At 36.6% G+C, this 27,773-nt stretch overlaps 2 protein-coding genes and 2 pseudogenes across 21 annotated transcripts in view; 1 reads left to right on the top strand and 3 right to left on the bottom strand.

Annotated features, from left to right (window-relative positions):
• The window catches only part of LOC131796487 (uncharacterized), a 37,016-nt gene extending 24,586 nt beyond the window's left edge, over nucleotides 1-12,430 (bottom strand). For 2 of the 18 annotated variants that reach the window (XM_066171754.1, XM_066171753.1), the window contains exons 1-11: nucleotides 12,246-12,428; nucleotides 7,023-7,312; nucleotides 6,385-6,508; nucleotides 5,522-5,587; nucleotides 5,385-5,450; nucleotides 4,475-4,517; nucleotides 3,825-3,868; nucleotides 2,543-2,639; nucleotides 1,513-1,572; nucleotides 806-859; nucleotides 42-95 (exon numbers count right to left, since the gene is read on the bottom strand). In XM_066171754.1, coding sequence (XP_066027851.1) covers nucleotides 42-95; nucleotides 806-859; nucleotides 1,513-1,572; nucleotides 2,543-2,639; nucleotides 3,825-3,868; nucleotides 4,475-4,517; nucleotides 5,385-5,450; nucleotides 5,522-5,587; nucleotides 6,385-6,508; nucleotides 7,023-7,312; nucleotides 12,246-12,329 — 982 coding nt within the window. In that variant the 5' untranslated portion in view covers nucleotides 12,330-12,428. Of the gene's footprint in view, nucleotides 1-41; nucleotides 96-805; nucleotides 860-1,512; nucleotides 1,573-2,542; nucleotides 2,640-3,824; nucleotides 3,869-4,474; nucleotides 4,518-5,384; nucleotides 5,451-5,521; nucleotides 5,588-6,047; nucleotides 6,365-6,384; nucleotides 6,509-7,022; nucleotides 7,313-7,817; nucleotides 7,873-8,949; nucleotides 9,992-10,058; nucleotides 10,144-10,401; nucleotides 10,412-10,853; nucleotides 11,265-11,344; nucleotides 11,397-12,245 lie in introns of those variants that run through there. The other 16 variants (XM_066171759.1, XM_066171758.1, XM_066171760.1 and 13 more) reach the window with 16 other exon arrangements.
• Nucleotides 12,431-14,952: 2,522 nt separating this feature from the next.
• On the top strand, nucleotides 14,953-15,549 carry LOC131791924 (uncharacterized abhydrolase domain-containing protein DDB_G0269086-like; annotated as a pseudogene).
• On the bottom strand, nucleotides 15,434-23,947 carry LOC131798461 (uncharacterized). Of its 3 annotated transcripts, none has more exons than XM_066172580.1 (9): nucleotides 23,127-23,947; nucleotides 21,463-21,675; nucleotides 21,088-21,156; nucleotides 20,716-20,818; nucleotides 20,264-20,355; nucleotides 19,255-19,407; nucleotides 18,066-18,472; nucleotides 17,274-17,543; nucleotides 15,434-16,535 (listed from the first exon to the last, which is right to left on the bottom strand). In XM_066172580.1, exons 2-9 carry the CDS (start codon nucleotides 21,617-21,619, stop codon nucleotides 16,473-16,475), a joined length of 1,314 nt encoding a protein of 437 aa, XP_066028677.1. In that variant the 5' UTR covers nucleotides 21,620-21,675; nucleotides 23,127-23,947; the 3' UTR covers nucleotides 15,434-16,472. The 3 variants fall into 3 exon arrangements, with proteins under 3 accessions (XP_066028677.1, XP_066028675.1, XP_066028676.1); XM_066172578.1 differs by lacking the exon at nucleotides 23,127-23,947 and adding an exon at nucleotides 21,810-22,862; XM_066172579.1 differs by lacking the exon at nucleotides 23,127-23,947 and adding an exon at nucleotides 21,810-22,861 and having other exon boundaries at nucleotides 19,336-19,407.
• Nucleotides 23,126-27,422, bottom strand: LOC131798488 (uncharacterized; annotated as a pseudogene).
• Nucleotides 27,423-27,773: the final 351 nt, after the last annotated feature.

Below are 27,773 nucleotides of genomic sequence, written 5' to 3' on the forward strand. Positions count from 1 at the left end.
TTTTCTTAATGGAATAGCCATCATTGAAAATGCAAACTTACATTGTTCTTGTTCAGCAATGTGGTTGGGTTCATCAACTTCCACTTGGGAATGAGCTATAAATGTTGTAAACAATTAGACTGGTGGGAGACATGAAAGCAAAATTTAATTTAAGCTTCATGGCATGTGAAATTTCATTAATACCATTGGTGCACCCAAAAAAGTACTAAGGGAACCCACTAAGGAGAAGACATGTGTGAACAGAGCTGAGAAGAGGAAAAATGTGTAAGAAAAGTGTTACAAGGAATTTTATGACAAAATGGGATGTCATCAGTTCATTGTTTGGTCCACTCCTCGCTTAAAAATTTGACTCCCCTGCACAATTTCAAGAAAATTCCCAATGTCCTTCCAAAAATTCTTAAGAGGCTTAGAAATAAAAATAATTTAAAGTGAACAATTATGAATAGGGTTCAATTTACCTTTTTTTCAAAATGATATTGATACATGACCATTTTGATTTGCAAATATCAGAAAAATGGATTTAAAGGAACTATTGACCAAAATAGATTATCCCTTCCAATAAAGTTGTTTAACCCCTTAACTTCCAGACGAGATTAACATGCAACTCCTCCCTGTAAAATCCAAACATTATCCAGCAAACAGGTAATGAGAATACTCAAACTTACATACAGTATCAAGGAGAACTTGTTATCTTGACCTAACACCAAATTCTCAAAGTAATCTACAATGAAACGTGTTTCAACTAGAAGGGAGAATTAAAAATCTAATCTTTGGAGTTAAAGGGCTAAAATTAACTGTGGCTTACAAGTTTCTTGCACAACATCTTGGTTTCTCTGCTCAACCTCTGCATTGTTTGGAGCTGCAAAAACAGACATGGATATGCATGGCTACCCAGGTAAAATGTCAGGCGGGATATAGGCGGGATCCCGGCAATCCCACCCAGGATCCCAGGTGGGAATGGCGGGATCCCGCCTTAGGTGGTGGGATCCCACCTTTCCCACCTGGGATGAAAATTTGATCCCACCTGGGATCCCGTATTTAATGTGGGATTCCTGCATCTTAGGTGGGACTTATGCATTCTAGCCGGGATCCTGGTCGGGATTTACACATCCCACCTGGGATTCTTTATCCCACGCACGAAAATATTGTTTTGCTGTTTTTATTCTTACAAAACATTTTTTGGGAGAGTTCCAATACTTATGGATCATCCACACACTCCGCAAATATTTGGCATGCGGACAAGACAGAGGTGGTCACTGTTCCCCTCGAGAAAATACACCTTTTAAATGACTTCTTCGATTTGCTTTATTTCAAACTCTGATCTGAAAATATTTTTAAAACAAGACTTGTTAGTAGTGAGAAGTACAAACCGAGTTTCTTTTCATAACTTAATTTCTTAAATGTCCCAATCACTGGACCTCCTAAAAAATATTACTTCTTTATATTTTTGGTGCAGGCACAAATCATGACTGCTTCCAAAAAAATTTAGTGATATTGCTTTAAGTAGCTTACTCAGAGTATGTTCTTGAGTAGCAGCTGTGTTATTCACTTCACTCCCAGCAACATGGAAAGCTAAAGAAATTGGAATAACTTTGATTAGTGCAATAAAACCGAATAATGGTCGTTACAAGAAACGTGCAATTGGCATGCAAGTGGTTAATTAACAAAGACAAAGAAACAAAGGTAAATCTTCATCTATTGAAGGAGACAATGTAAACTGGTACTAGAAATATACCAACTGTGATACACTCTGCCTCATTCACTCCTCAGCAATTCCTAATACCTCCTCCCTATCATAACACCTGAATTATATAATGCCCATGTAGCCAGACTGCCTGACTTTTCCCTCTAAAAGCAGATTTTGTTGTGATCTAACAATACTTTACAGGTTGTGGAAATGGGTCAACAGTAGAGATGCTTGCCTTTCAAACATGGGTTAGGTTTTTTCTTCACTTTTGACCTTGTTTCTAGGGTTTTTCCCCAGGTTCTTCCATTTTCCTTCCTCAGTCTACAAAAACTAACCGTCTAAATCTTAATTTTTAACATGGGAAGGAACAGACAAAGAGCCAGCCAGTGGAATTAAGTACCATTGCTAAGTTCCAATTTATTTGATTCATCTAATTTTCATATTATGCACAATTAAGCCAAAAATGCTATGTTCTTAAAGGAAAGGCTATGTCTTTTTGCTATGTATATAATCAAGATAAGGATGCACTTTAAGACTTTAGAGAGACCCTAAGAAGTTTAAGAGGGGCTCTCAAATGCACCTCAAGGAGCTTTCAGCTAGCTCTCATGACCTGGAACCTTCCTGTGTACATGTACATTCAAAACATGATATATGCGTGCTGAGCATGAACCAACTCTTAAAGAAGTTTAAGAGGGGCTTTCAACTGCACCTCAAGGAGATCTTAGCTAGCTCTCATGATGTTGAACCTTCCTGTGTACATGTACATTCGAAACATGATATATGCATGCTGAGCATGAACCAATTCTTAATTATATTCTCTATCAATAACTGCAGGTATGTCAATAATTTACTCACCAGGAGTGACTCCAGAAGGAGAGTCAAGTGGTGAATTTTCAAATAATGGATATCTATTAAATATCTCATTCGTCTCTTCTTCCAGAGGGTAATAGCGCTGACAAAATAAAAAACATGGAAAGACAATTTGAAACCATAATAGTAAGCCTTCTGAGCAAAGCCATCAGTGTTCTCTGACGTCAAACATGTGCCCCTACTTTCTCCAGAAAAATCTTGATGTTCAAATTTCCTTTCTAACTCATCTCGTCATTAGCATTGTCTATTTTGATTGCAGCTATAGAACCTCTCTAGATACCAAAAGGCGTGTTAAAAATGGTCCTCTAAAATGATGGTTTTAGTTTATTGCTAAGCTTGAATACATGTTAATGTTTCATAAGTCAGCATTGATATGAAATAGCTAATTGCCTACAAAGGAGTATCATACTGTGTTAGCTATATCCAATCTCAAATCTAACAAGTGTGAAAGGAATCAGTATAACTACTGCTTTATTAAGTTCTCTACTTTAAAACAATAATATCGCAGTAGCTCACATAATATTTTTTTCAGTTATCATTTAATATTCAAATCAAAATGATCACAAGTTGATGCAACTTCCAACCACAAATACAACCGAATAGATCCTCAGATAATTGGTACATAATGAGCAAAGTTTGAGAAATTCAATTCAGATTAAAAACTTCACAAAGCCAGACAAAATAAAGTAATCTTAAATCAAAGAAACTTTTGGAAGTAAGAATTGTAATCTTTTTAGACAATAACTTTTTGCCTTTCTTTAGTTTCAGCTCATGAAGAATTAAAGCATTAAAGCTATACTGAGTTTGTTCAATTTCATCATAAACGTATCCACAAGTCACACGAATTGGTCACAGTCTAATCTTGATAATGGTAACAGGACTGCAAGGTGGAGTCCAAAATAGGATGACCACAAAGCTGGTGTCCTATTTGTTAATAGCAAGTATGATGACAGACCAAATTGGACAACACAAAGTCCAGTTTCCAAACAATCAAAACTTATAATGACAAAATATGAGAAAGAAACTAAACATTGATCATGCATTATCATAAAAAAAAATGTCAACTGGGCAAAATGTGCACTACATGAACTGTCAACTGTCATATTACACTCTCCAATTACAAGCATGACATGACACTGTCCTATTATTGCATAAATCTGGCTGGTGATGACCAATCACATTGGAGAATTTTGTTATAGTTTTGATTAATTAAAGTAAACCAGAAAAATGAATAAATTAATGCTTTAAATGTTGTAATATGTTGTACCTGCACATCATCATCTTGTCTGTTATTGACAGGTAGTGGACCCTCTGTGGTAAATGTATGACACACGAGTAATGGAAACAAAATATAAACCACACACTATTTTAACTTTCAATTTTGTTATCTTATTTTTTAAATAATTTTTTCCATATTACATATAAGATTACAACAAATTAGAACAATTGGTAAAAAAAGAAAAATTATGAATTAATAATCATGATAACAATAAAAAAAACAGATTAGTATGGTGAGGAAACCTATAGTAATAAAAGGTATTTGGTTGTCTAATAAAGATTACATTATTAACTTTTCACGATGTATTTCACAGGAGTCAATGTGAAGGTTTTCAAAATGCACCAAAATGCAACCACAGGTCTGAAGATCCATAAATGTTTAGCGTATTTCAGCAACCAAGCAGAATGTACAGGTGATTACAACTGTAGTTTTTTCACTTGCTTTTCTCTTGTCCCGTAATCTTATTATCAAACATAGAACTATCATGTTTGAGGATCAAGCTCTTCAGGCTACATATATATATATATATATATAGGTTTTAGCAAACTGTGTTTCCTGAAGAGTCATTGAAATTGCAGTGTCCATCAAAGACAATTAATATACAGAATATTTTATAGTAACAAACCACCAATAATTACCAGAAAATTCTATGCCTGAGTCGCAGGTATCTGAAGAATGTCCCTGTAAAGTAAAATTTTGAAGTATTCAGTAAAATATACATTCATATCTGTTTAAAAAATCTAGTGCACTCTGTTGGCTTTATAGTGATAATTATTGTCAATTACCAGCATCATCATCAACACAATCATTGACTATAAGAAGAGATTTTCATAATAAGGGCAATTACATTCTCCCCACAATGATAAAAATGAGCCACCACCCTTGAATTAAAGATAATTTATTCTACAAAGTCTGCTCATTGAAAATTGCACCAGCAATATATCAGTAGAGCACATAAGCACTAAAACATGGAACAACCTAAAACCACCTAAAACCACCTACAACCACCTCAAAAATTTCAACAACCACCAACAACCACCTCAAAAACATCTACAACCACTCGCAAACAATCTAATACCATCCAAAACAAGGCATAAATGTATAAAATAAGGCGCAACAACAACATGCATGTCATGTACATAAAATACAAGAATTGAGCAAAACCTCCACCTCCCCCTGAAATCTTATTCTCCCTGGTCCCTTGTACAATCAACCATCTCATGTCAAACGAAATACAAGAGCATGCTAATTATATTTTATATTCCCTCAGTAGCAAAGGACTTTCATTGTTTAGAGTGGTTTTCTTTATGCTGAAAATAATGCTAGCAGGACAATGTTTGGACAAGTGAAACCTGAAAATTGCTTGTCTATAGGGCCAGTTATAATTTTGGAGAGTGATCTCTGTCTCTAGTGAAACACAAACAAGTTACTGAAGATATTTCAACATAAATGTAGCTGAATCACTCTAGACAGCTACATTTTCAAAGTAAAACATAGCTTTTTCAGCATGTTCTCTCCTGTGAAGTAACAAGGAAACCCACTACTCACATTTCTAGAGATCTGCATATTTTCCACTTGGGCTGTTAGTGAGGGCTGTTGATCGTTATTTTCTTCCTGTAAAGTAATAACAACAACAGTTTATTTCTATATACTACTGTGAAGTAACAAGGAAACCCACTACTCACATTTCTGGAGATCTGCATATATTCCTCTTGGGCTGTTAGTGAGGGCTGTTGATCGTTATTTTCTTCCTGTAAACAAAAAACGAATCAAAGATTTTTGGTAGTTTGCTGGTATTAAATTGGTGTATAAAAAAGAGAGTTTGAAGCTTAATATGATCTTGAAGCTTAAGAAGGTTAAGCTTAGCAAATAAAGGACTTGCAGGTGCATCAAAACTTGGGAAAGTAATTAGACGGATTGCTTTCCTTTGTATTATTTAAAGTGGTTTAATGTTATGGTCATAAGTGTTGCTCCAAACTATACAGCCATAGGAGAGAAAAGGAAGTAATAGCTCACAATTCAATGCAACAGTGATTTTACATTAAAGCTTTAAATAAATGTCAGTATAAATGTAATAGTCTGGTCAAGTTAAATGTGAATAAAAACAAATGTATACAATTTTCTTTTAAAACTTAAAATAAAAAAGTGTAACAGTGCCTCTTAGCTTGTATGTTTGATGAAGCAACCAAAATAAAGCAACATTTACCAGACCTTAGTTGTGATTCTATTGATATCTTTCCAAAAACGTTCTTGAAAAAATCTTTCATCCAAAATTTTAAGCATGGCTTAAATCTACAAGTGCAGCTTATCCCTTGGTGTTTACAGTATTTTAAACCTGCTTGAAAGTGATCTGTGTGGTGTTTTCTAAAATGAAAGCAAGCAGATGAAGGTGGTCATGAATGAGGGTTCTTCCTCCAGTGTCAGACTGCTATAAAAGGGATTTGATGTCAAAATGATATCAACTTACCAAATGCATGAAAGATAGCGCAGAGTATTGTTCTTAAATATAAATATTCTGTCTCATATAGGGCTGATTAATAATTCAAACCTCCCAGTAGATGTACAACACACTGTGCCCCTTTATCTCTTGGTTGAGCACTTCCCCACTCCAAATACGTCGCTCTCCACAGAAGTCAAGTTTTACTTTTTGAACTGCTTTTGCACAAAAAAATCTGCAAATGAAAGTTGGTGACAAAGATAAAAGACATCTAAGGATTCATTCATGATGTTTAAAGGCCTATCCATATATTACACAGACACATATATCACCCTGCAGTCTTTGAACCACTACAATTTTTTATAGGATTGTAAATGTGATAATCAACACAATTAAAATAGGTAGGACAAAAATGTCTTGGAACAACCATGTGTATTGTCAATTAGATATGCTAGCAAACATAGTAAACAAGGGTTTAAATAATTTCACTCAAAGGGAATATATGGAGGGTAGAAGTCACATATTTTTTTCACATAATTTCCTTACTCTTCAAGACCTCAAAACCATCCATGTTGGAATCACAGACTTGTTTAACAAGCACTTCAAAAGTTATACTTAAGAATTCAGTTCACTTAAAAGAATGTGCTATTCTTTCAAATTATAGTTTGACACAAATTACAATTTAAATGTCAAATTTTTCATCAGACAAAATTCAATTATTTAGGTTGATTTCCTCTTAAAAATATTACCTTTCCGCATTAGCAAGAATAGGAAAGGCATTCTTTATTACTTCTTTTATATCTTCTGGTGTCATGCTTTTGGTAAAAAAGATTTCTTGACGCAGCCTTGGATCTGGATTTATGGTATTTGACATAATGATTGTAATTGGCATGAACACTTCATTTGCTTCTTTATTTTTGCCAACCACCCCCTCTGTTAAGACCACAGCCATCTTTTTTATTATATCATGAGGGCCTTTCCTTGTGGGTTTCTTCCTTTTTCTATCAGATGGAGAATCATCATCCATAGAAGCCATTACCTAAAGAACACAAGATTCAATTAACAGGTATACCTACCAACATATAATTATAACATTAATTACGAAAGCAGTGCCCTTGATATCAAAGAAATGATCACTCTAGACCAAAAAATCCCTGTGTGGGTGAACTCAGGATGCAATAGTGTCCAAACTACAACAGAAGATAATTATGGTTACATGTACACCAACCACTCAGGTCAGGTCATCATCGCATTACCCAGCTAGAAAGGTTGACTCTTATTTTCTAGATTTTTGGCTAAGATGTTGCATAAGATTCCTGTCAGTGGTTAATTAAGCTGTGAAATATAACCCTTTTCTGAAGGATCAAAAGATTCTAAAAACAAGCTGACTGTGTGACTGAGACACTAATAAACCCATCTTTTAATGTTTGAATAAGTCCCATAACAATGCACACAGCCCAGTAAAAATTTTGAACTCCTTGAGTGTGTGTGAATGGGTGTTCTATTTTGATAAGGAAACATTTGTTGCTTTTTACTAAACTTACTCAGCTGCTTCTTCTTGAGCCAAATAATGATTTTTTTCTTTCCCTCAAAAGACAACTAAAAAATCATTGATTATGTAATAAAGAATAATAATAATAATAATAACAATGGTGATTTTTTTGTATAACTATATACGTCAATTTTATACATTTTGTTGTAAATATTTTCACCCACTTTCACCTTGAATCCCTCAGTTTAAATACTCTAAGACTATCCTAGAGAGATGCTTCATCTTTCAATTGTCAACAACTGAAAGTTGAGCATTGAAAAACAAACAGTTGTTGACAACGAATTGTTATTATGTTGCAGCCCTAGGAATCACACACTATTGAGGGTTCCATTGAAACTAGCCCACCAGGTCCTTTTCTTCATAACTTTGTACTTTTACTTTCTAATGCTGTCTCACAGAATCTACATAGAATATTAGCCATTGATATGTGGAAATTTAGCAAGATTTCCGTATACCTCTTTACTTCAATGTTCATAAAGTTCTTTGTTAACAAAAATTTAAAAAATGAGGAAAACGATTGATAACCTTTGGCACAATGGCCTTGTTTAGGGTAGTACAGGGTTACAGGAAATATATAAATTTTGCTTAAGTCTTTAAAGCATTTCAAATAATGTATTTCACGATAATCTTACAACATGAACGAAATATAATGTAAAAACTTGCAGTATATATTTCAGCTAAGATTCTACACAACAAAGTCCAGTAGGAAACAGCATTGGAATCGGTATCTTGCCAAATTCCCCACTTCTCATATTGACAGTAGAGAAGTGTTTTAATTGTACTAATCTTCTACTGTTCCCAGCCATCGTTCTGGTTTTGAATTCACATTTGAATTCCTTTCTCCATGCTTATCATTAAAAACCCTTGTTTTCGGCAAAGCACACGCAGTGATGGAGCCCAAAAGACATGCTGAGCTACAAATATACGAGTTGCGTCTATGTGATCTGCTGCTCAAATTTTTTTTTAAATGTTTCCAAGGAAAATCGAAAATGTTTCCGTTTGAAACATTCGTTTGAAAGGGTTTCTTAAAAACGAAATTCTTGCAAGTTGAAGGTTATGCATGGAAATGTAGAACTAAATCATTTCATACTTGCTTAAAATACGTATTAACTCTGACTTCTTACCTTATAAAGCTGAGCTTCAGCTCAACAGCCTCTGATTTACCTCAATCTTACTGTATAAACGTCGAAAAAGCGGGAATAGATATATCGAAAGCCAAATTTATAGTGAGATCGCTCACGTGATCGCATAAGTTTTGTTATTGACGTGACAGGTGGCGAACCAAAGACAGATTCTTTGATGATCACATGTGATCGAAAAGTTCGAAATCCACATGGATGGTTTTTTTGCAGCCAGGATTTGATCGCAATTATTACAAGTTAGCACGATTATTGGCCCAGTGATTACCATTCGCACGATCCGAAAAGAGAAACAACAGAAGGAAATTTAACTGACGCTAACACAGACATTACCCTATTGAGCAAGTTAATATGTAGCAATAGGCAAAATAAAGTCATATTTTTCTGAAATTCAGTAGCTATAATGCAGCGAAAGCAAATCGACTGGTAATCTCACAGTCGTCCTCAAACTTCAGTCGTCTCTTCATTACCGAAATATATTCCTTTCTGCCATTTCTCTTCATATAAGACAACCGAGAAGTGTGAGATAACACGGAAGTGTTTTGCCAGCACAGCGGAGGTGCGATTTTTGTACCAAATAGATTGATATACAAATTCAAAGAATATTTAAACTTTCACATGTTCTCATTCAATGGTGATCTTGAAAGACCGGAAAATCAAGAATCAACGAATCTATGACTAGATTTCCGCGTCGTTCAGATCCGTACTGCCTGAAGAAGCCTCAACCGAGTTACTCTGCTGCACTAACTCGTATGTGAGAATTCAATTTATGATGCTCATCTCTGAAATTACAGCAGTCAAACTTCGAAGATTTTGAATGTAAAATCACAAAAAATAATTTCGCTGAATCAACGTGCTGAGCTTACAAATTTAAGTGTCGAATCTGGCAAAGAACACATACTTGTGTTTAATGAAGGAAATTTGGCGACATGTCCGATCCGCGAGGAAATCAATAAATATTTCCGCCATTGACTTTTGAAATAATTTTGTAGAAAGATGTTCTTGTTTCTTCACAGTCCATGCAAGAAAATCTATCACTAAGTGATTTCACACTTGTTTGATATAAGTATAAGTAAACCCTGTCTATATCTCACCTATTGAAGCTGAGCTCAAACTCCGTAACTCCTGATCGAATTCAGCCCCAACACACTAATGAATACATGCACCTCAACAGCTCCGTAAAAGAGCGTCCGCTCTAAAATCGATCACGTGGTCGATAACATTTGCATTATGCAGTGCGCACGAATAAGTTACTGATTTTAACATCCTTTCCATGCTTAAGTCGTCTCTGCGTTTTCAGACGATATTTTTTTCTTCCCTTTCTGTCGATACACGATTCCAAGCGTACGATGACATAGTAGTATTTTGCCTAACTAGTCATTCTACCATGAACAAAATTAATCACGATACTGATAAAAGGAATATTCAAGAACTTACCAAACTCTCAGTCAAAGCTTCGATCAAAGAAGAAAAGAAAGTCAAGAGTGAACAAAACATCGCCTAATTTTCCGCGACTATTACAATCGTTCCTCCAAAACAAGCCCACAAAAGAGTTATAAACCCTCTACCGCAGAGTTGATATTTGGTTTAATTTCACGGTTCTCATTGGAAATTACAGCTGTAGAAACTCGCAAATTTTGTGTTTGAAACTAAGCAAAATGATCTGGCTAAATCGACGTGCTTAGCTCACAAATACAAGAGCCTAGTTTGGTAGAGAACGTACTCTTCGTCTAATGAACGAAATTTCTACACGTCTGAGAGGAAAATCTATTAATACTTCCGTCCTAAAGCTCTTCCTGTTTGCGTACAAACCATGCAAGTAAATCTTTCACTAAGTGCGGCTTTTCATACTTGCTTGATGTAAGAAAAAAAAACTTCCTATTCCTCACCTTTTAAAAGCTGAGCTAAAACTCTACAGCTTCCGGTGGAATTCAATCCAAACACAGGGGTGAAGAGTACATTTACTCTTGAGAAAGGCCTCCGAGGCGTTCTGTCTAAAATTGCTTACACGTGGTCAGTCCAATTTGAACGGATAGAACATGTGACTGACTTTTGTTATTGGCGCGACAAACGGCTGGTGTTGCAACAGATTCACTAAAAGCGTCGCAAGATTTCGGCAAACCGCACTCATTAATCTGGGTAAAAGACGCTTTCAGCCACAAAGATATGAGTTGCGTTTAAAATATGCCATTCTTCATTGATCTCCTGCACGAGTTTTTCGAAATGTTTTACGAGGAAGATCGAAAATGCTTCCGTCTGAAACATTCGTCTTATGGGTTTCTTAAAACGAAATTCTTGAAAGTAGAAAGTTTATGCATGGAAATGGAGAACTAAAATATTTCAAACCTGCTTGAAATATGTATAAACACTTATCTCTCACCTTTTAAAGATGAGTTTCAGCTCGAAAGCCTCTAGTGAAACTTGACTTTGACGCATAGGCGGAAAGCTTCCTTTAAATCGCTCACGTGGTCGATCTTAGCAGATATAACCATTTGCGTGACTTTTGTTATTGAGGTGACAGGCGGCCGACAACATCGGACATCGTAACAAATTCCCTAATGATCACATTACAAGCTCAAACTCCAAGCGGATAGTTTTTTTTTTCGCAGCAAGGATCTGATCAAAGTTATCACAAGTTAACAAGACTTTTGGCCAAGTGATTAACCATTCTTGCATTCCGAAAAAAGCAACAACCACAGCAATTTAATTTAATTTTAATCTAACTGAGACTAACTCAGACATTGTTCGATTAATTAAACGCGAGTATCTTTGAATGGGAAGTGTCCTGACAAAGTCATGCTTTGCTGAAACATAGTCTCGACCATGCAGTGAATACAAATCAACAGTCAGTTAAAAAAGCCGTTTTCGAACTTCGCTCTGCATCCATGCGACATATTTCTTTTGGCAATTTCTTTTGAGATAAGACTGGAAGCGCATGATTATACAGAAATGTAAAGAAAGTCAAGAACTGATGAAATACTGTCTAATTTTCCGCACCTAGTTCAGTCGTACATCCAGAACAAACCCTCAAAAGGGTAAACTTAAACACTCAGCTGCCTAGTAGATACTTGATTTCACGGCACTCATCTCTGAGATTAAGGACGCACAATTCGCAGATTTTGTGTTTGAAACTCACCAAAATGAATTGGCTAAATCACGGAACTGCTCAGCTTACGAATACAAGCGTCAAGTCTCCCATTCCTGTTTGTGTACAACTCATGCAAGCAAATCTATCACTAAATCGTTTCATAATTAAGTATTATGAGTATTAAAAACCCTACCTGTATCTCACCTATGGAAGCTGAGCTTAACTTGAACTCTGTGACTTCTGGTCGAATTCGGCCCCAACACGCGAATGAATACATGCACCTCAAAAGCCCAATAAGAGAGCGTTTTGTTTAAAATCGCTCACATGGTCGATAATATAAGCGTCACTTTTATTATTGACGTGACTCGCGACTGATGTGTGTACATAATTGCATGATGAAATCGCTTTGACCTATTATCTGACCTACGCGCGCATGAGTTTTTTTCATCACAATAATTTGCTTTTAGCAAAATTATCAGCCAGGCGATTAGCCATTTTCACAACCGGAAAGGCAACGAATAGCGCAACTTATCTAGCACTGACACAGACATTATTCGTTTAAACCATAGTTAGTAGAGGAGACTAACTATGTTTAAACGCAGGGAGCAGTTAGTCCAATCATTTTATAACATGCATTGCAAACGAATAAGTTGCTGATTTTAACATCCTTTCCATGCTTAAGTCGTCTCTGCGTGTTCGGACGATATTTTTTTATGCCGTTTCTCTCGATACACGAATCCAAGCGTACGATAACATAGTAGTATTTTGCCTAACTAGTCATTCTTCTATGAACAAAATTGATCATGATACTGATAAAAGGAATATTCAATAATTTACCAAACTTTTATTCAAAGCTTCGATCAATGAAGAAAGAAAGTCAGGAGTGGACAAACCATCGCCTAATTTTCCGCGTCTATTACAATCTTTCATCTAGAAAAAGCCCACAAAAGAGTTATAAACCCTCTACCGCAGAGTTGATATTTGGTTTAATTTCATGGTTCTCATTGGAAATTACAGCTGTAGAAACTCGCAAATTTTGTGTTTGAAACTGAGCAAAATTATCAGGCTAAATCGACGTGCTTAGCTGACAAATACAAGAGCCTAGTTTGGTAGAGAACATACTCTTCGTCTAATGAACGAAATTTCTACACGTCTGAGAGGAAAATCTATTAATACTTCCGTCCTAAAGCTCTTCCTGTTTGCGTACAAACCATGAAAGTAAATCTTTCACTTCGTGCGGTTTTTCACACTTGCTTGATGTAAGAAAAAAAAACTTCCTATTCCTCACCTTTTAAAAGCTGAGCTAAAACTCTACAGCTTCCGGTGGAATTCAATCCAAACACAGTGGTGAAGAATACACTTACTCTTGAGAAAGGCCTCCGAGGTGTTCTGTCTAAAACTGCTTACACGTGGTCAGTCCAATTTGAACGGATAGAACATGTGACTGACTTTTGTTATTGGCGCGACAGGCGGCTGGTGTTGCAACAGATTCACCTAGCCTACTAGAAATGACCACATTACTAACCTGGGACCACACGCGGATGACTTTCAACAGCTAGGAACTAAGCGAGTTCACCGGCCATGTGATTAACCACTTTTGCAACATAAGTGCCATGAAAAAAAATTGAGCGTCATACACCTACATACACTTAGTTATTTACAAAGATGTATTTTCCAAATTGAAGTATATAGTCCACTAAAATGTGAAGAGCCAACATAACACTCCTATACCTCACAAGATAAGTGTTCCGAAAGGTTATACAAGGACGCATTACGACCCTCCTGGAGAAAGACATTGGTAAATAGCACGCAGGGTTTTGCGTTCGGACAGTGACTAAATCTTTATTCTCCGGCAAATCTTTGAGAAGGCGTGGAAATGGAACAGCAAAATCTATACCAGCTTCAGAGACTTTAAAGAAACCCGACCTCGATAGTGTCGCAGGGAAATGTTGTATAGCGCGTCGTGCGACGACAAAGAATTGGTTTTGCTTAGCGTGTTTCTGTCGACTGAGATATTCACGCAGGAGTTTGGAGAGCACGAGAGAAGCGAAAGAGTTGCGTGAGGCACAGCTGAAAGCAACACTAGCTTCTTGAGTGCTCTCCAAACTTCCCAGGTGCATCCATAACTCGATATACTCACAGCTAAGCATGCAGACACAAGTCGTGCGAGACTTTATTACATAAACTTATAAATATAAATAAATTCATATGATCATACTTTAACAATAATAACAATAAGAACAAATATGTTCGAGAACCATTCCAGACAGGTAATATGAACAACATCTCATTTTGAGTATCCCCGTACCCAAATCACTATTAGGGACCTCAAGATCCGAGGACGGCGGATGTCTACGACGGCGGGCGGAAGTTTGAATGCGTGTTTACCTACTTCCGGTAGCTGTCTCCCGTAAATTCCCGCCGTAGCTGTGTTGTCTGAGACGTCAAAACAACCAGTTTGTCGTTTCGTACAAAACGTGAGTTGATCACAGTATTTTTATAAATTATCTTTTATAATTTTCGAATATTTTGCGAATTATGGAGTCAATAATATTTTAAATTCATTTGCCTACTCTTCTGGGACCTGATTTCCGAGAAAAAAACATGTTTTTTTCTTCTCCACCGAACAGGTCATGGCTGCAGCCGACATGAGTGCCAAGAAGATTTCTCAGTAAGTTCTCTTACTCTCGTTTCTTCACGTTTATAACAATGAATGTTGTGAAACTCAATACGAATTACGCTTAGTAAATGATAATCTCTCGATTGTTTATGTTTGTTAAAGTGTCTTGCATGTGAACAAAAAGGGTTCTGCTTGCAGTAACAAGAAAAAAAAGACAAACAACATGCAACACACACAAAAAAATAAGCGTTAACATTTTATTTTTATCTTTAGAACCAACATGGAGTGGACTGAACAATATGACAATTGTCTTTGTCAGAAGATTCCCGCACCTGAACCATTCGAGGCAAAGAAAGGAAGCATCGTAAGGGGCCAAATTTGGGATAAAATAGCGAACAATCTGAACAGCCTTCAACATCCCCAATTCAGAGTGACGAAGCGATCTGTAAGAGAACGGATTACGCTTTTGAGCGGAATGAATACAGATTTGGGTGATGTTGAAAAAGCACTTGAGGAGATAGCAGAAAAAGAAGCTGTGGTTTTAGAAACAGCGCAAAATGACAAAAAAGAAACTCGATAGTGCCAAAGCAGCGGAAATGAGAAACAGAGCTCTAGAGAACCTTGGCGGGACACAGAAAAGACAAAGGAAAGATGAGGTAGAGAATGTAACAGCAGCAAGAGCAAAACGTCGAAGAGGTGCTAGTGACACGGTGGCATATTATATTTGCGAGAAAAGAACGACCTCATACAGAGACGGGAAATGGAAGAAATACAGCTACAGAAGCGGCGACTAGAGGCTGAGAGTAAGAAGGAAGAGCAATCCAAAAAGCAACATCAGGATTTGATGCAGGTCATTCTGCAGTAAACTAAACAGTAACAAGAACAGATGCAAAATTTACAGCAGATGTTCACCTTGATGCAGTAGCAGCAGCCTCAAATTATCATAAAACTTCTAGAAAAACAAAACTAAGTCATAGCCTGATTTTGTACTGTGCAAGATGAATGTAGTTTTCAGCAATTTCTGGCACATGTTTCTTGATTATGTACACTTGTTTTTATTTTATTGTTAGGTTTTCCATGTTCTAACAGCTTCATGTTTAGACTTTTTGATTCAAATAAACTTGGTTTAAGACTTAATGTTACAGACACTGGACGTTTTGCGTTCCTGATCAAGCCTTTAGATCGTGATAGATCAGGACGTAATCTTTGGAAAGTTTTTTTTTTCATTTGATTAGCAGAAATATGTAAACCTACATTTATGTGCGTCTTTAAAACCTACCACGAAAAAATAGATCGGCTCTCAACTCTATTCCTTGAAACCCAGTATGTTCGTCTCTATATCCCAAAACTTGATGGCGTTACAAAAGTTTTCAAACTTCATGTTTGGTAGCTTCGTTTGCAAAGGAAGGAGAGGAAAACGCTAAAAGAACAGTGACGATAGCTCTCGTGATATCCTTTGCAATTCTCTAACTCTCCAACTTATCGACTTAAATTAACAACGTCTTTAATGCATTTAAACTCTAATGACACTCGGTTACGAAAGTACATGTTTTCAAAATTGTCTGTTGCATCCTATATTATAACATAGCGACATTCTAACGCACGCTCTGTTTGGCTAATATATCATGGAAAAGTTAGGAATGGACAATGTCTAACGTTCTTTAATCCAATTCAGAATGCACGCGGATAGTAGGGAGAGCACAAAGGTAGCGTAAGAGACGCTCGACGTGTTTACAAATTAAATAACACAAACTAAGTTTTCATTGTGATGAATTTTTCTTCATGATTGCTTATGGCAGCTCAAGCCTCTGCCTGCTTTGCCACGTCTTGATGGTTGCTTTGGGAAGGTCGGACATCATTTTTCTGTGGATTTTGAAAAACATTTAAAAAAATTTAGAACAACTCAGCGTTTCGATGTTGGACAAAAAAGCAAATATCAAGAAATATTGGTAAGAGCTGGAAAAGTAAGTAATACAGACATACAGGTAATTGGTAATCTTAGGGGAAGTAGTGCAGTTGACAATGTATGACTGCTTTCCTGTTATTTATGATTAGAGAACCCGGATGAGTTATAAAAGTTATTAGGTTAAGGTGACCCGCGTCTACAGGGTCGGAGTCCCATTGGTATACAGAACTGTTGTGGATGACTATAATTATTGAAGCACAATAAACTAACCAAATGCAATAAGGAGATTGAATCAAACCAGAGACTTCTGAAACTGAATGTCCGAATGTTCCATAAAATCTTCATTAGGTTTGTAACTACAACACATCACAGAAACCATTGATGCACCCTATGCAAAACTTTACATGGGATGTAATATCTAGGTGCAGATCCCTTGCCTGTGTCTCCCTCCCCCCTTCCCCCCCCCCCCCAACATCTCCAACAGTTACACCACAAATGAAAAGCCATTAAAAATGGAAATGACTATACTGCCCATGTCTACCGAAAGCAAAAACGAACAATAGTAAATTAGCATAATATAAGATATCTGCCCTCATATTTATTTATAATGGGTATTAACAAACCTGCCTTGAGCATTGAAAAATGACAAATGCTGGATGCACAATTCAAAGGAAACAAAAACAAGAGTTTCTCACCTCTCCACTGTAAGAAGATTTTGCATCTCTCTCTCTTTCTCCTCTTCCTGGTAATCTAACTCTTACAGTCTCTACACCCTTTAGCAATGAAAGCTCATCGTTATGAGCTGCATCTAAACTTGAGGGAACATTACAAGACAGAAATGATGTCAATTCCCCAGCAGACAAGCCCTTAGCAGCGCAGACAACCTTCAGCCATTTCTCAACTTTGTAGTCTTTCTTTGCCCCATCTCGTCTTGAGATCTGCTTCTCTCCTACTTCCTCTTCATGCTAAATATGTATGCCACAATAATCATAGAAATCAAAATTACACTTACTGTGAAACTTATATCTAAACCTGAGAACACCACAAACATCTGAAAAATGTAGCTATCTCTCAAAAAAAAAGGCAATCAGGGGTTTGAAAGCTAAATTGCAAATAGTATTGGTAACCTGGTGGTGGTTTCAAGCTTTGCCTGCAGATTGTTACTTCACCACAGTTGATCAGTGTACAATTGACTTTTCAGAATCAAATTAATGTGTCAGTACTTTTCGGTGAAGTTTAACATATTCATAAAAAAGTCCTTCCAACAAAAGAAATTCATTTTAAAAATACTGAAAAGTAAAATACATGTGCTGACAAACTACAGACAATTATACAAAAAAAAAAAAGATATGATCTTTGCATATTTCTGCCTCAAGTTTCAAGAGAAGCAGCCAGAAATTTCAATTTTAGACCATCATGTACATCAATGAACCTGGTAAAATTTTCAGAGGTTCCACCAATATGGAATGAAAGAGAGGATTACTCACTTTTCCTCCCCTACTCCACCAATTTGTTGCTCTTCTTCTTTTCTTTCTTCCTTCCATAATGGCTCTTGCAGACTCCACACAATTAAGCAATGTAAGAGTATCATTGTGATCTGAGTCTGATGATTCTGGAATATAAGGAGACAGAGATGGCAAGCCATTGGCAGAGCAGGTGAACTGTAGCCAATTCTCTACTTTGTCATAGGACAATGTGTCAGTTGGTCGAGGGTCCTGATCTATTTCTTTTTTCTCTGCCTTCTCAACAAGAAGGGGGCTTTCACATTCAGAACCATGCCCTGTGGCTCCAAGCTGAGAGCTTACAGTGGAATTCACATAAATGGTATTGCATCTTGAGCCAGAATACAACTCAGGCTCATCATCATGTATACCACCATTGCCCTGCATGTTCCCTTGAAAAGAATAAAAAAAGGACAAATCATATCACTTTCTGGATATTTTGTAAATCATGGCATGGAAAAAGAATAAACATTTTAGACCATTTTATTTCCCTCTACAAAAAGAGAATGCTGTTTACCAAAAGTGCTACCAGAACTGCCCTTGGAATTTTTGGGGTATCAGAGAATTCTATCAAAAATCAGTGAAAATGCTGTTTAGAAACTTGGTGAACTTATGGTAAGGGTAAAATTCTAAATCCTTAATACAGCACACTGATGGCAAATATAATAATTTACAATAACTTGTTCTTTTCAATTTGCCTACAACATAATTTCAATAATCGAATGATTTTTGGTCTCAGGAAACTAAATATGGACAAGAGATATTCCTAATACTGCTCAGAGCCCACAGATGATGCAGAAGAGGCCTAATTGGCAAATAAAAATAAACATGAAATGCCACCTACATGGTGAGAAAAACATGTAGAAATGGGGAGTTCTAGACTCTAGTACACTGCAATGGTAATGGTAAAAACCTGGTCAAGCCTATTCCTCAAAAGCTGAATAAATAAAAAAGAACTTTACAAAAAAGAATTCAAACAGTTGACCACTGTGTGAATATGTTAAAAAAAAGTAGTGGTAAAATGTGTAGAATGTGTATATATATATATATATATATATATATATATATATATATACACACACTATATCTTTTTCATGCCACACTTTCATCATGATCTCTGCAAAGAGTCTTTCACAATTATCATTGATGATTATGTTCGGTAGAAATCACTCACAATTGATAGATCCACCACAGTTTTCTGAATTGGATACTGAGTCACTATCAGCTTCATATGACACACATGAAGAATTCTCACCATTGGCAAAGTAGTTTTCTTCACCTTCTCTACAATGCACCAAATGATCATCTTGAATATTCTGTTTATCTCCTGTGCAAGATGTGACAAGAAACACTTCACATCAAAATGCAAGTGTCAAAGGAGACTCAGCCCACGATTATTCAATTATTATTTTGTAAAAGAGACAGGAGTACATTTACTTATCCACATCTTCTACGGTTGATTTAGAATTTTAAAAAGCTACCAAGCAATTTGTGATTTAGCAATTGCATTTACACTACTCATATATTGCAAATAGTTATACCTCAATTGGAAAAATGATTTTTAAATTGCAAATGTTGAGCATCTAAATTACAACCATGCAATTTAAAAATTGCAAATGATGGAAAAAGACCTAGCCCCTAAACTAAATGACATTTTGCTATTCATAGATCACACACAGCCATACATAACATAGGTTACATATTTTCAATTTATCAATTGCTATGTAATATATTTTATAATTAAAATGTACTTTTAATGTTCCAAAAACATAGAAACAAGCCAAACGTTTTTGAGTCAAACATGCAATTCCAAGTGGTAGCAATTTAATCATTATTCTTGAGATACAGGAAAATTCAAGGTACTTTTGTTCCTATTTTTTCCACAGGCAAACCAACTTATAGGACATTGAATTATAAAATCAATGCTTGAGCTATTTAACAACAATGTGAATTATCTGAAAAAAAAAAGTTGTATCATTATATCCATATATTTGAGAGGTTTCATACTACACTTAAGTAAGAAACCTATGCGTACAGTATGTCTTGATTTCCTCAAAAAAGAGTCAATGTTATTTCATATGTTTGATCAACCATGAATGGGGTGTAACTTAAAGAATACAATGAAGTGTGGTTCTTGTGAAGAAAAAGATTTAGTTTGCTAATTAAGCACCACATCAACATACCCAATTGTCCACATATCTCACAAAAAACTCTTGAAAGTTGTATCCACTTGTCTGTATTGGTTGAACATTGGCCATAGTTTTCTTCTGACAAACTGAAAAACAACCCAAATATAAGGAAACATTCAATCAAAATCTTTCCATCTTTCCATCTCTTTTCTTTATTAGGAATCTGTGTTTATCCTAATCCACTGCCAGCAGTTGATATCCTAGTCTCCCCATCTTGGGTGGCTACCAAACTAATTGGTTTAAATCCTACTTGTGTGTCTCCTTGGGAAGAAGCAATAATGGATGTAAATACCTGACTACTACTTTGACTAATTTTTTATTTAAGACCCAGGCAACATTGCGGTGTGCTTCATTTACTAATGGTTGTATAGGGTAATCATTGTCAGCAAGAACCTGTCAAGGCAACATTTATCACAAGTCAAAACATGGATGGTTGAAGCATTTACCACTTGATTATTTCTTCAAAGAACTGCATCAGGTCTTTGTTACCATCTGTAAGCCTCTCCTCACAACCATCATTTAGAGCATCTGTTGCTTGCCCTGATAATACTTAAAAAAATGCAAATCACTTTTACAGACTGCCTAAATGTATAGTTTTCTTATACCATTCCACTCAGGAATAATCACAGTTGAGACTTCCAGTCCAACTAAATGCAACAAGTAAATTTAGACCTATTGACTGGTCCACATGAGTTCTGGGGTCCTTTTTAATATGCAATTTCAGCTATTTATATCAATGCCTTAGTTGAAGTTTTGATTGTTTCAACTTTCTTTCCTTTTTAAGTTTTTTAATTTTCTTTAAATAATGGTTGTCTTACACTGGTCCCACATGTGGAGGTGGGCATTGACACCGTGGCTCTGGTATGCAAATGCTGTCTGTACTTCAGCTGAAAATAAAAAAGAAAAGAAATGTTGCTTCATGCATTTTTATAAATATACCAGCAAGGTTTTCAAGCAGATGCTAAAAATGTTTTAAATCGTCAACACCAAATTGTGTCTTATGACTTGCATGCATATTACAAACTGCTTACTTAAAAAATTGTTCCTACATCTGTTGTCTGACTTCTTTGTAATAATAAACAATTAGGAGGTCACATGCTACATTTCCAAGCAAACAGTGCAAACATTTATAATTGGTTTAGATGCAGAGTTCTTAGCTCTACTCGCACAAGTTTTGCAAAGCCTTTACTAACCTCTAATTGCAGTAATTATGTCTTGGTCTGGGGGAGCATACTCCTTTGTTCCATGGACAGTTGATTTAAACAACACATCTCTTTTAAAAAGATGGTCCACTAGGTGAAGTGCCATGGCTGTAGGCTTGTGAGCAGCCTGTGCATGAGTGAAATCCATTCTGGACAGCTGGACATTAATGTTACCCTCAATTGCAACTGAACCAGTATTGGTTCCTTAGAAAGTAGGAAAAAAACAGGTAAGTTTTTGTGTTGGAAATAATTTCATAACTTAAAATTCAGGTGTACTGAAAAGTGTTTGCTCATTACTATTTGCAGACTATTTTATCAAACGTATCAGGGTTGTTTACTTTTTTCTAAGGGATTTTCTGCTAATTCTGCTAAAGCTCTGCTTTGGGCTGGCACAAGAAATTGGTGCAGGTCTACTGACATCTCCTTCTGCCCTAACACAGCCGGGGGTGATAGAATCTCATCCAAGGATGTAGTGCAATTCATGTAGGGTGAAACAAATGAGGCATCTGAGGCGTTCAATGTGGTGTCTGTGGTATTGGCCCACTCATAATACTGAATACTGAGGGGCCTGTCCAGCTTAGCCTCCTGCTTAGCAAATGAACACTCCAACCTCCCCAAGATGGTCCTCAAATGGCGAAGCTCCTTACCCACGGTCTCTATTGTACTTTTACCGAGGTGGTTCAACCGCTATAATATTCAAATGTTTTACATCAATCAGCCAACCCTTGGCCAATGATCTAACGAAAGTACCATCACTTGGTCAGCTCTACTCGGGTATCAACTAACTCTCTCGAGTCCCTGGAAAAATATCTTTGGTGGCCATATTCCATTCTAGACCTTTCATGCCACCAACATTAGTCTATGTCAAAAACTCTTTTTTTCAGATTGTAAGGTCCAGGTTGACATCAAACACAGAAAGAAAAAACTGGCCCAGTAACTGTTATTCCGTAGCACTCAAAAGGGTATGTGCTCTTGCATTAAATTTTTCATTCCTGAGTTTCTCACATGGCTATTGACACCGGTAATTGGACTTCGTGCCGAACAATGCAGGGGTGTAAATCGCCGAATTACTCCCTGAGCTGTACTCTTCTGATGAGGCTCTTTTCCCCAAAGACAGAAGTACAAATTTTCTGACATGACTAAGGCAGAGGAATACGTAAACTTCGCACATAATTTAAGTGAGTCACTCGTCCCAAAAGACACACGCATCATGGCTGCGTTTCTGGAGCTCTTCATTCAGTCATGTGACTTTGTTTTCCCGCCAACGGTCATGTGGATAATCAGACGGGGAAGAAGTAACAAAGAAATATAGATCGCTCATGATTCAGGAAAACCAACCTTTGCTGATTCATATTTAAGACCGAACACGAGAAGAAACGCAATGGAGCGGACCAAACCAAACACTTTCACAAATCAATTAATAATCTCGTTAGCATGGTGAATTATTTGAGAAATATTAATGACTGGAAGTACTTGTATCTATTATTTCCCTTGGATGTAGGCGCAGGTAAAACGCGTCATATATATTTTCTCATAAACTACATAAATCAAATTGGCATTTGAAATAATTAGCTTAATACGAATGAAATACTGGAGTATAGCATATGTATTAACTTTGTATCACACTTGATCTGGAACAATTCTCTATAACAAACCTCGATCGACGTACACCACTCTCACCAAACTCTGATCTGAAAGAGAGGGTTGCGAAAAATGGACACGTTACAAGTGTGTGTGTCACTAGAAAACTGAGAATTTATTTGAAAGAAACCACAAACCTTATTTTTCTTGCTTTTCGTTGCTTACCCCAAACCCTAATTCACTTCAAATGCCGTTGAGCCAGAGGAGATGTAAGTCATTTTCGCAAAGTAGACGCTCATGTGATCGGACAATCAGGATCAGGGTTTTACCCAATGCGCTTCTTTGCTATTACAGTCATCCGAATGAATGCTGGGATTGGCGAACCTATAGGACCAGGTCCCCTTGTACCAGGTTAGATAGCCATTAAGAGTTCCATAGGTATTCTCTTAAAAGTTATATTTTTGCAAACTTTTTTCTTTCCATGATGGGCTGAGGAGATTATTACTCTGTGTTTGAATGTGGAAATGACCGTAAACATCGCAAAGGTACGAAAATTTGAGGAAAACTTTCGACTGAACATAGAAAACAGGGCCACTTTTACTATCCACGGCTCGCATGGCTCGTTTGCTCCTATATATGTCCACTGCCGAGCCAAACGAGCCACAAAATATATAGACCTAAGACTTAATGCACATATTCGTTATTCCTTGCTCTTTCATCCACTGCCAAGCCAAACGAGCCACTTGATGTATATGCTCCCTCAAAAGTGACCCTGTATATATATATGTTATTCGCCAGCCGGGAGGTCCGTATTGGGAAAAACTGTGCCCGTAGTCTTGAGGTACATGAGACAGAGGGCACAGTTTTTCCCAATACCGACCGACTAGGCTGGTGAATAACACTTTTATTTTTTTCTAAAACTCAACGAAATACTTGCCAAAGAACCCGAACGATTTAGGGCTGTAATTACGGCAAGATCCTCCTTAAACTGTACAATTTTTCGGCAAGTAAATTGTTGGGGTCATCAATCTGTACCTTCAAATGCTTTCTAGCAATCATAATAAAACAGTTTAAGAGTAAAAAAATACAGGCTTCAAACAATCAGCTAATGGTTAGTTGAAAATGACAACAATAAGAAAGACAACCTCTACCAAAAACTTTTAAACAATAAAACTGTTTCCTTTCACAATATTTTGCTTCTATTTAAAAGAATAGAAACAAGGAAACATAACCAAGTTAGAAATAAATTAAAATCTTGCATATTTTTAAACCACTTACAACCCTTTGATCATATTTTTACCTTAAGGTGTTCCTAGAGTAAACTTTTCTTCACCAAAACGTTGCATTACATCCACACCCACTAATAGGTCAGTGTCTGGGCCAACAGCACCAACTAATGCTTTAACACAAAATTCATATCCTCTGACAACAATACTAATTTCAACCAAACCACATGACATGTCCAACCCTCCTGCCAAAGTCACTTTTCTTTTCTTGAGCATATTGGGCTCAAGGCCCAAATCATTTACTAGCTTTGTGGATATTGCTGTTGCAGCATCATTCCCAGTGTCAAACTTGACACTTCCTGATACTAATTAATGCAACTCTCCATTCACATCCATGACCTTCACTGGCTCCCCATCAACTGAAATTACTTTTGGTTTGTACCCTAAAGAAACAGAGATTTAAAACAAAACATAGTTGTTCACTTCCAGACCTTTGTAACTGTTCCAGTCTGATAAATTTTAACTCCACAGTCACTGCTCAACTCTGAAGCCCTTGAATCAATCACATCAACAGTAATATGGGTTTATTTATGATCAATTCCCAGAAGTACTTCTCTTGAAATTCTAGTTACCCTCTATACTTTCCTCTTTTAAGATTAAAAATGACTTTCCTCAAAATGTAGGGCACAACACAGGTCATAAACTCTTACTTGATCAGCTATAATTTGCTATTCCACATAATAAGCCCAAGGAATTTGATATGTTGCCTCAGGTTTTAAATGTTCACATGACACAGTGAAATTTTAGATTATTTATATTCCACAATATGACATCTTATGTAACCTTTTACTAAACAGACCCACAACAGCATAGATGTTAATGGCAATGCCATCAATACATCTACCCTCCAACAGATTTCAAGAGATAACCAATCAAAATGTCTGCATAATTCTGCTTGTCTTACAAAAGCTTCCAGAAAACAGAAATGATGCATTTCAAATTTTATTTGTCTGGAAAAATTCCAGATCCAAAGTTAAACTCAATCTCAGCCAAGTGTCTTGACTGACTCTTGTGTCTTCAGAACTACTTGATTTGACCAAAACATGAGCTGGGCTTTAGTTTATTTGGCTTGTCATGATATTAGTTCCAAATTACCAACTTTTAATAAAAGTAACATACAATAAAAATTACAATGAACAGATGCACTTACTGATGATCAGGCCTTCACATACAGCATGGTATGTAGGGTTCCTTAGTTCCAAGCCTTCCATTTTGATGAGAGCCACATCACCAACATCACAATCACCTTTCACATCTCTTATTTCTAGTTTAATAGGAGATGGGGACAGCACAAGGTTCTCTCTACAATTCAATTTCAGGTTTATACATTCCCCAAGTTTTGTCTTGAGAGAAATTCTCTCATTTTTAATCTCACCAGATGTAATGCTGACAAGGAAAATTTGAAGCCTTAGTGGTCCCATGTCCTGGTAAATACCTTTTGTTGATGAAATTTTAGCTTCTGGAAGAGCATCTTTAATACCTTTAAAAACGCCTTCACCATAGTTAAGGTCCATCTGAATTTTATCAATATCCTTCAAAACAAAAGAAGAAAACTCAATATTTTGTAATCATTGTTAACATTTGGCTTTGTCAGCACTTAAAATACAGTATTTATAGGAACTCCCAATCTGATGTTTGCATTTAATAAAAAAAATGTTGAACTTGTGCTGGGTAAAAAGGGAAAGATGCAATCACCCCCAAGGGGAAAAAGCAGACTTCTGTTAGCATTGCAAATGTCTGGGAACAAATTATTGTTCCCAAGCCAGTCCCCTTGTTGTAAGCAAAATACCTTCCTTTAAGGACCATCTTGGAGCCAAATTTCTTAGTGACTACCCTGCATTCTGCCCTTGAACCTCAAGAGCTGGAACTGTATAAAGGTTGTAGATTTAGAATTTCAGACCAGTGGTTTTTTGTTAAATGAAAGGTAGATGAGAGAGAGCAGAAACAAAAGTTCATCTAAAACAAATGAGCCCCAAATTAGAATCATAAAGTAGACATAAACAGAACTAGTATTATTGAAACAACATGTTTTGGTATCCATAACATAGAGATAAAAATATCAACACTTGAAAAACTACAATGTACAATGAGTTACAATGTAAGTAAACAACATGACAAATTTATTTCTTTCTTAAATGAGCTGTTCAATTGGAATAGGCTTTGTTTTTAATACAGCTCTACATAAACAAACGGCACCAAAGGCGTCAGGCTCAGTATGCACTTCATCTCTCCATTGTTGGTATCTGCCAGGGCCGACACTTGCAAAATGTTTCAGGGACCTGATGCGTTTAATACTCCCTTGCTTTGTTCAAGGTCGTTGTGTTGCAATTTGCATATTTAAACCACTCCAGATTTTGCAAACGCCCCAAAACTTCCTCATCAGTTCCTTCAGATTCTTCACCTGAACTGATGACAAAGCTTTCATCGTCCTTTGAGTTTTCACGCTCAAAATTGTGAAGAGCTAATGCGAGATTTCCTCTCGTAGGTGCCATGTTGAAAATCTCTGACAACGCAGTGACGTCACCACCCAACAAAATTACCACTATGCTGTGAGAATGATATGGCGACGTGCGGGATTTTTGATAGAAAATTAAACGATTCCAGCCAGTTTAAGAATTCTCAAAGAAAATCCAAAGAAATTTTTAGGAAATCATAAAATATTATTTGGAAAAAAAATATTTTTGTCTGCGGAGTTACCTTAGGAATATAAAGAAACATAGTGCTATCGTATCGATACCAGTGCTTACCTGCGGCCGAAATTTTGTGTTTTCCGTGTAGAGATATTCTTCCCCTAATTGTTCATATTTCAGGATTGTTCCAAGGCCAATCTTTTCATCTGTTAGGATGTCGTTGTCCCACTCATGTTTTGAAAAGTCGTTTGACCTTCTTGATAACTGAAATGGTTTGCCGGAACCGCCAAATTCATTTCCATCGACCTCCCTAGCGTACACAAAGCTGGTTGCGCTATCGTAAGCCTTTGAAACAGCAATAACGACGCCGAACTTTTCATTCTTTCCTAACATTTCCAAGAAAATAGTCAAGTAACGATTTTTGTTGTTCCAGGGGTCCGTCAGAACATACAGCCCAATAGACATGTGAATCGGCGCGAAAGTGTCCGCTTTACTTGCGGTTCGGCGGTAAAAAATCGAACCTAGTTTCCTACTCAGACACGGTAGGATCTGGGCACGAGGTTATCCTTATTTCGGTTATCACCACATCTCACTCCGTTTTACAAACAGAACCATCATACAGAACACCTGGTTTGCACTGCAAGCGTTATTTTTTTTTGTAAAGATCATCAAAAGCCTGGAGGGAGCAAACCAGTGAAGGGACAGGGGTCGGAAGGAAGGAAATAAAACCCCGACCCATATCCTTCTTAATCTGTCACGTGTTATCTCAGAACCACCTTGCCAGTATAATTTCTCCTCTCTGTTC

This window comes from Pocillopora verrucosa, chromosome 9, assembly GCF_036669915.1.
Source record: "Pocillopora verrucosa isolate sample1 chromosome 9, ASM3666991v2, whole genome shotgun sequence".
In the NCBI taxonomy this organism is placed as follows: Eukaryota; Metazoa; Cnidaria; class Anthozoa; order Scleractinia; family Pocilloporidae; genus Pocillopora; species Pocillopora verrucosa.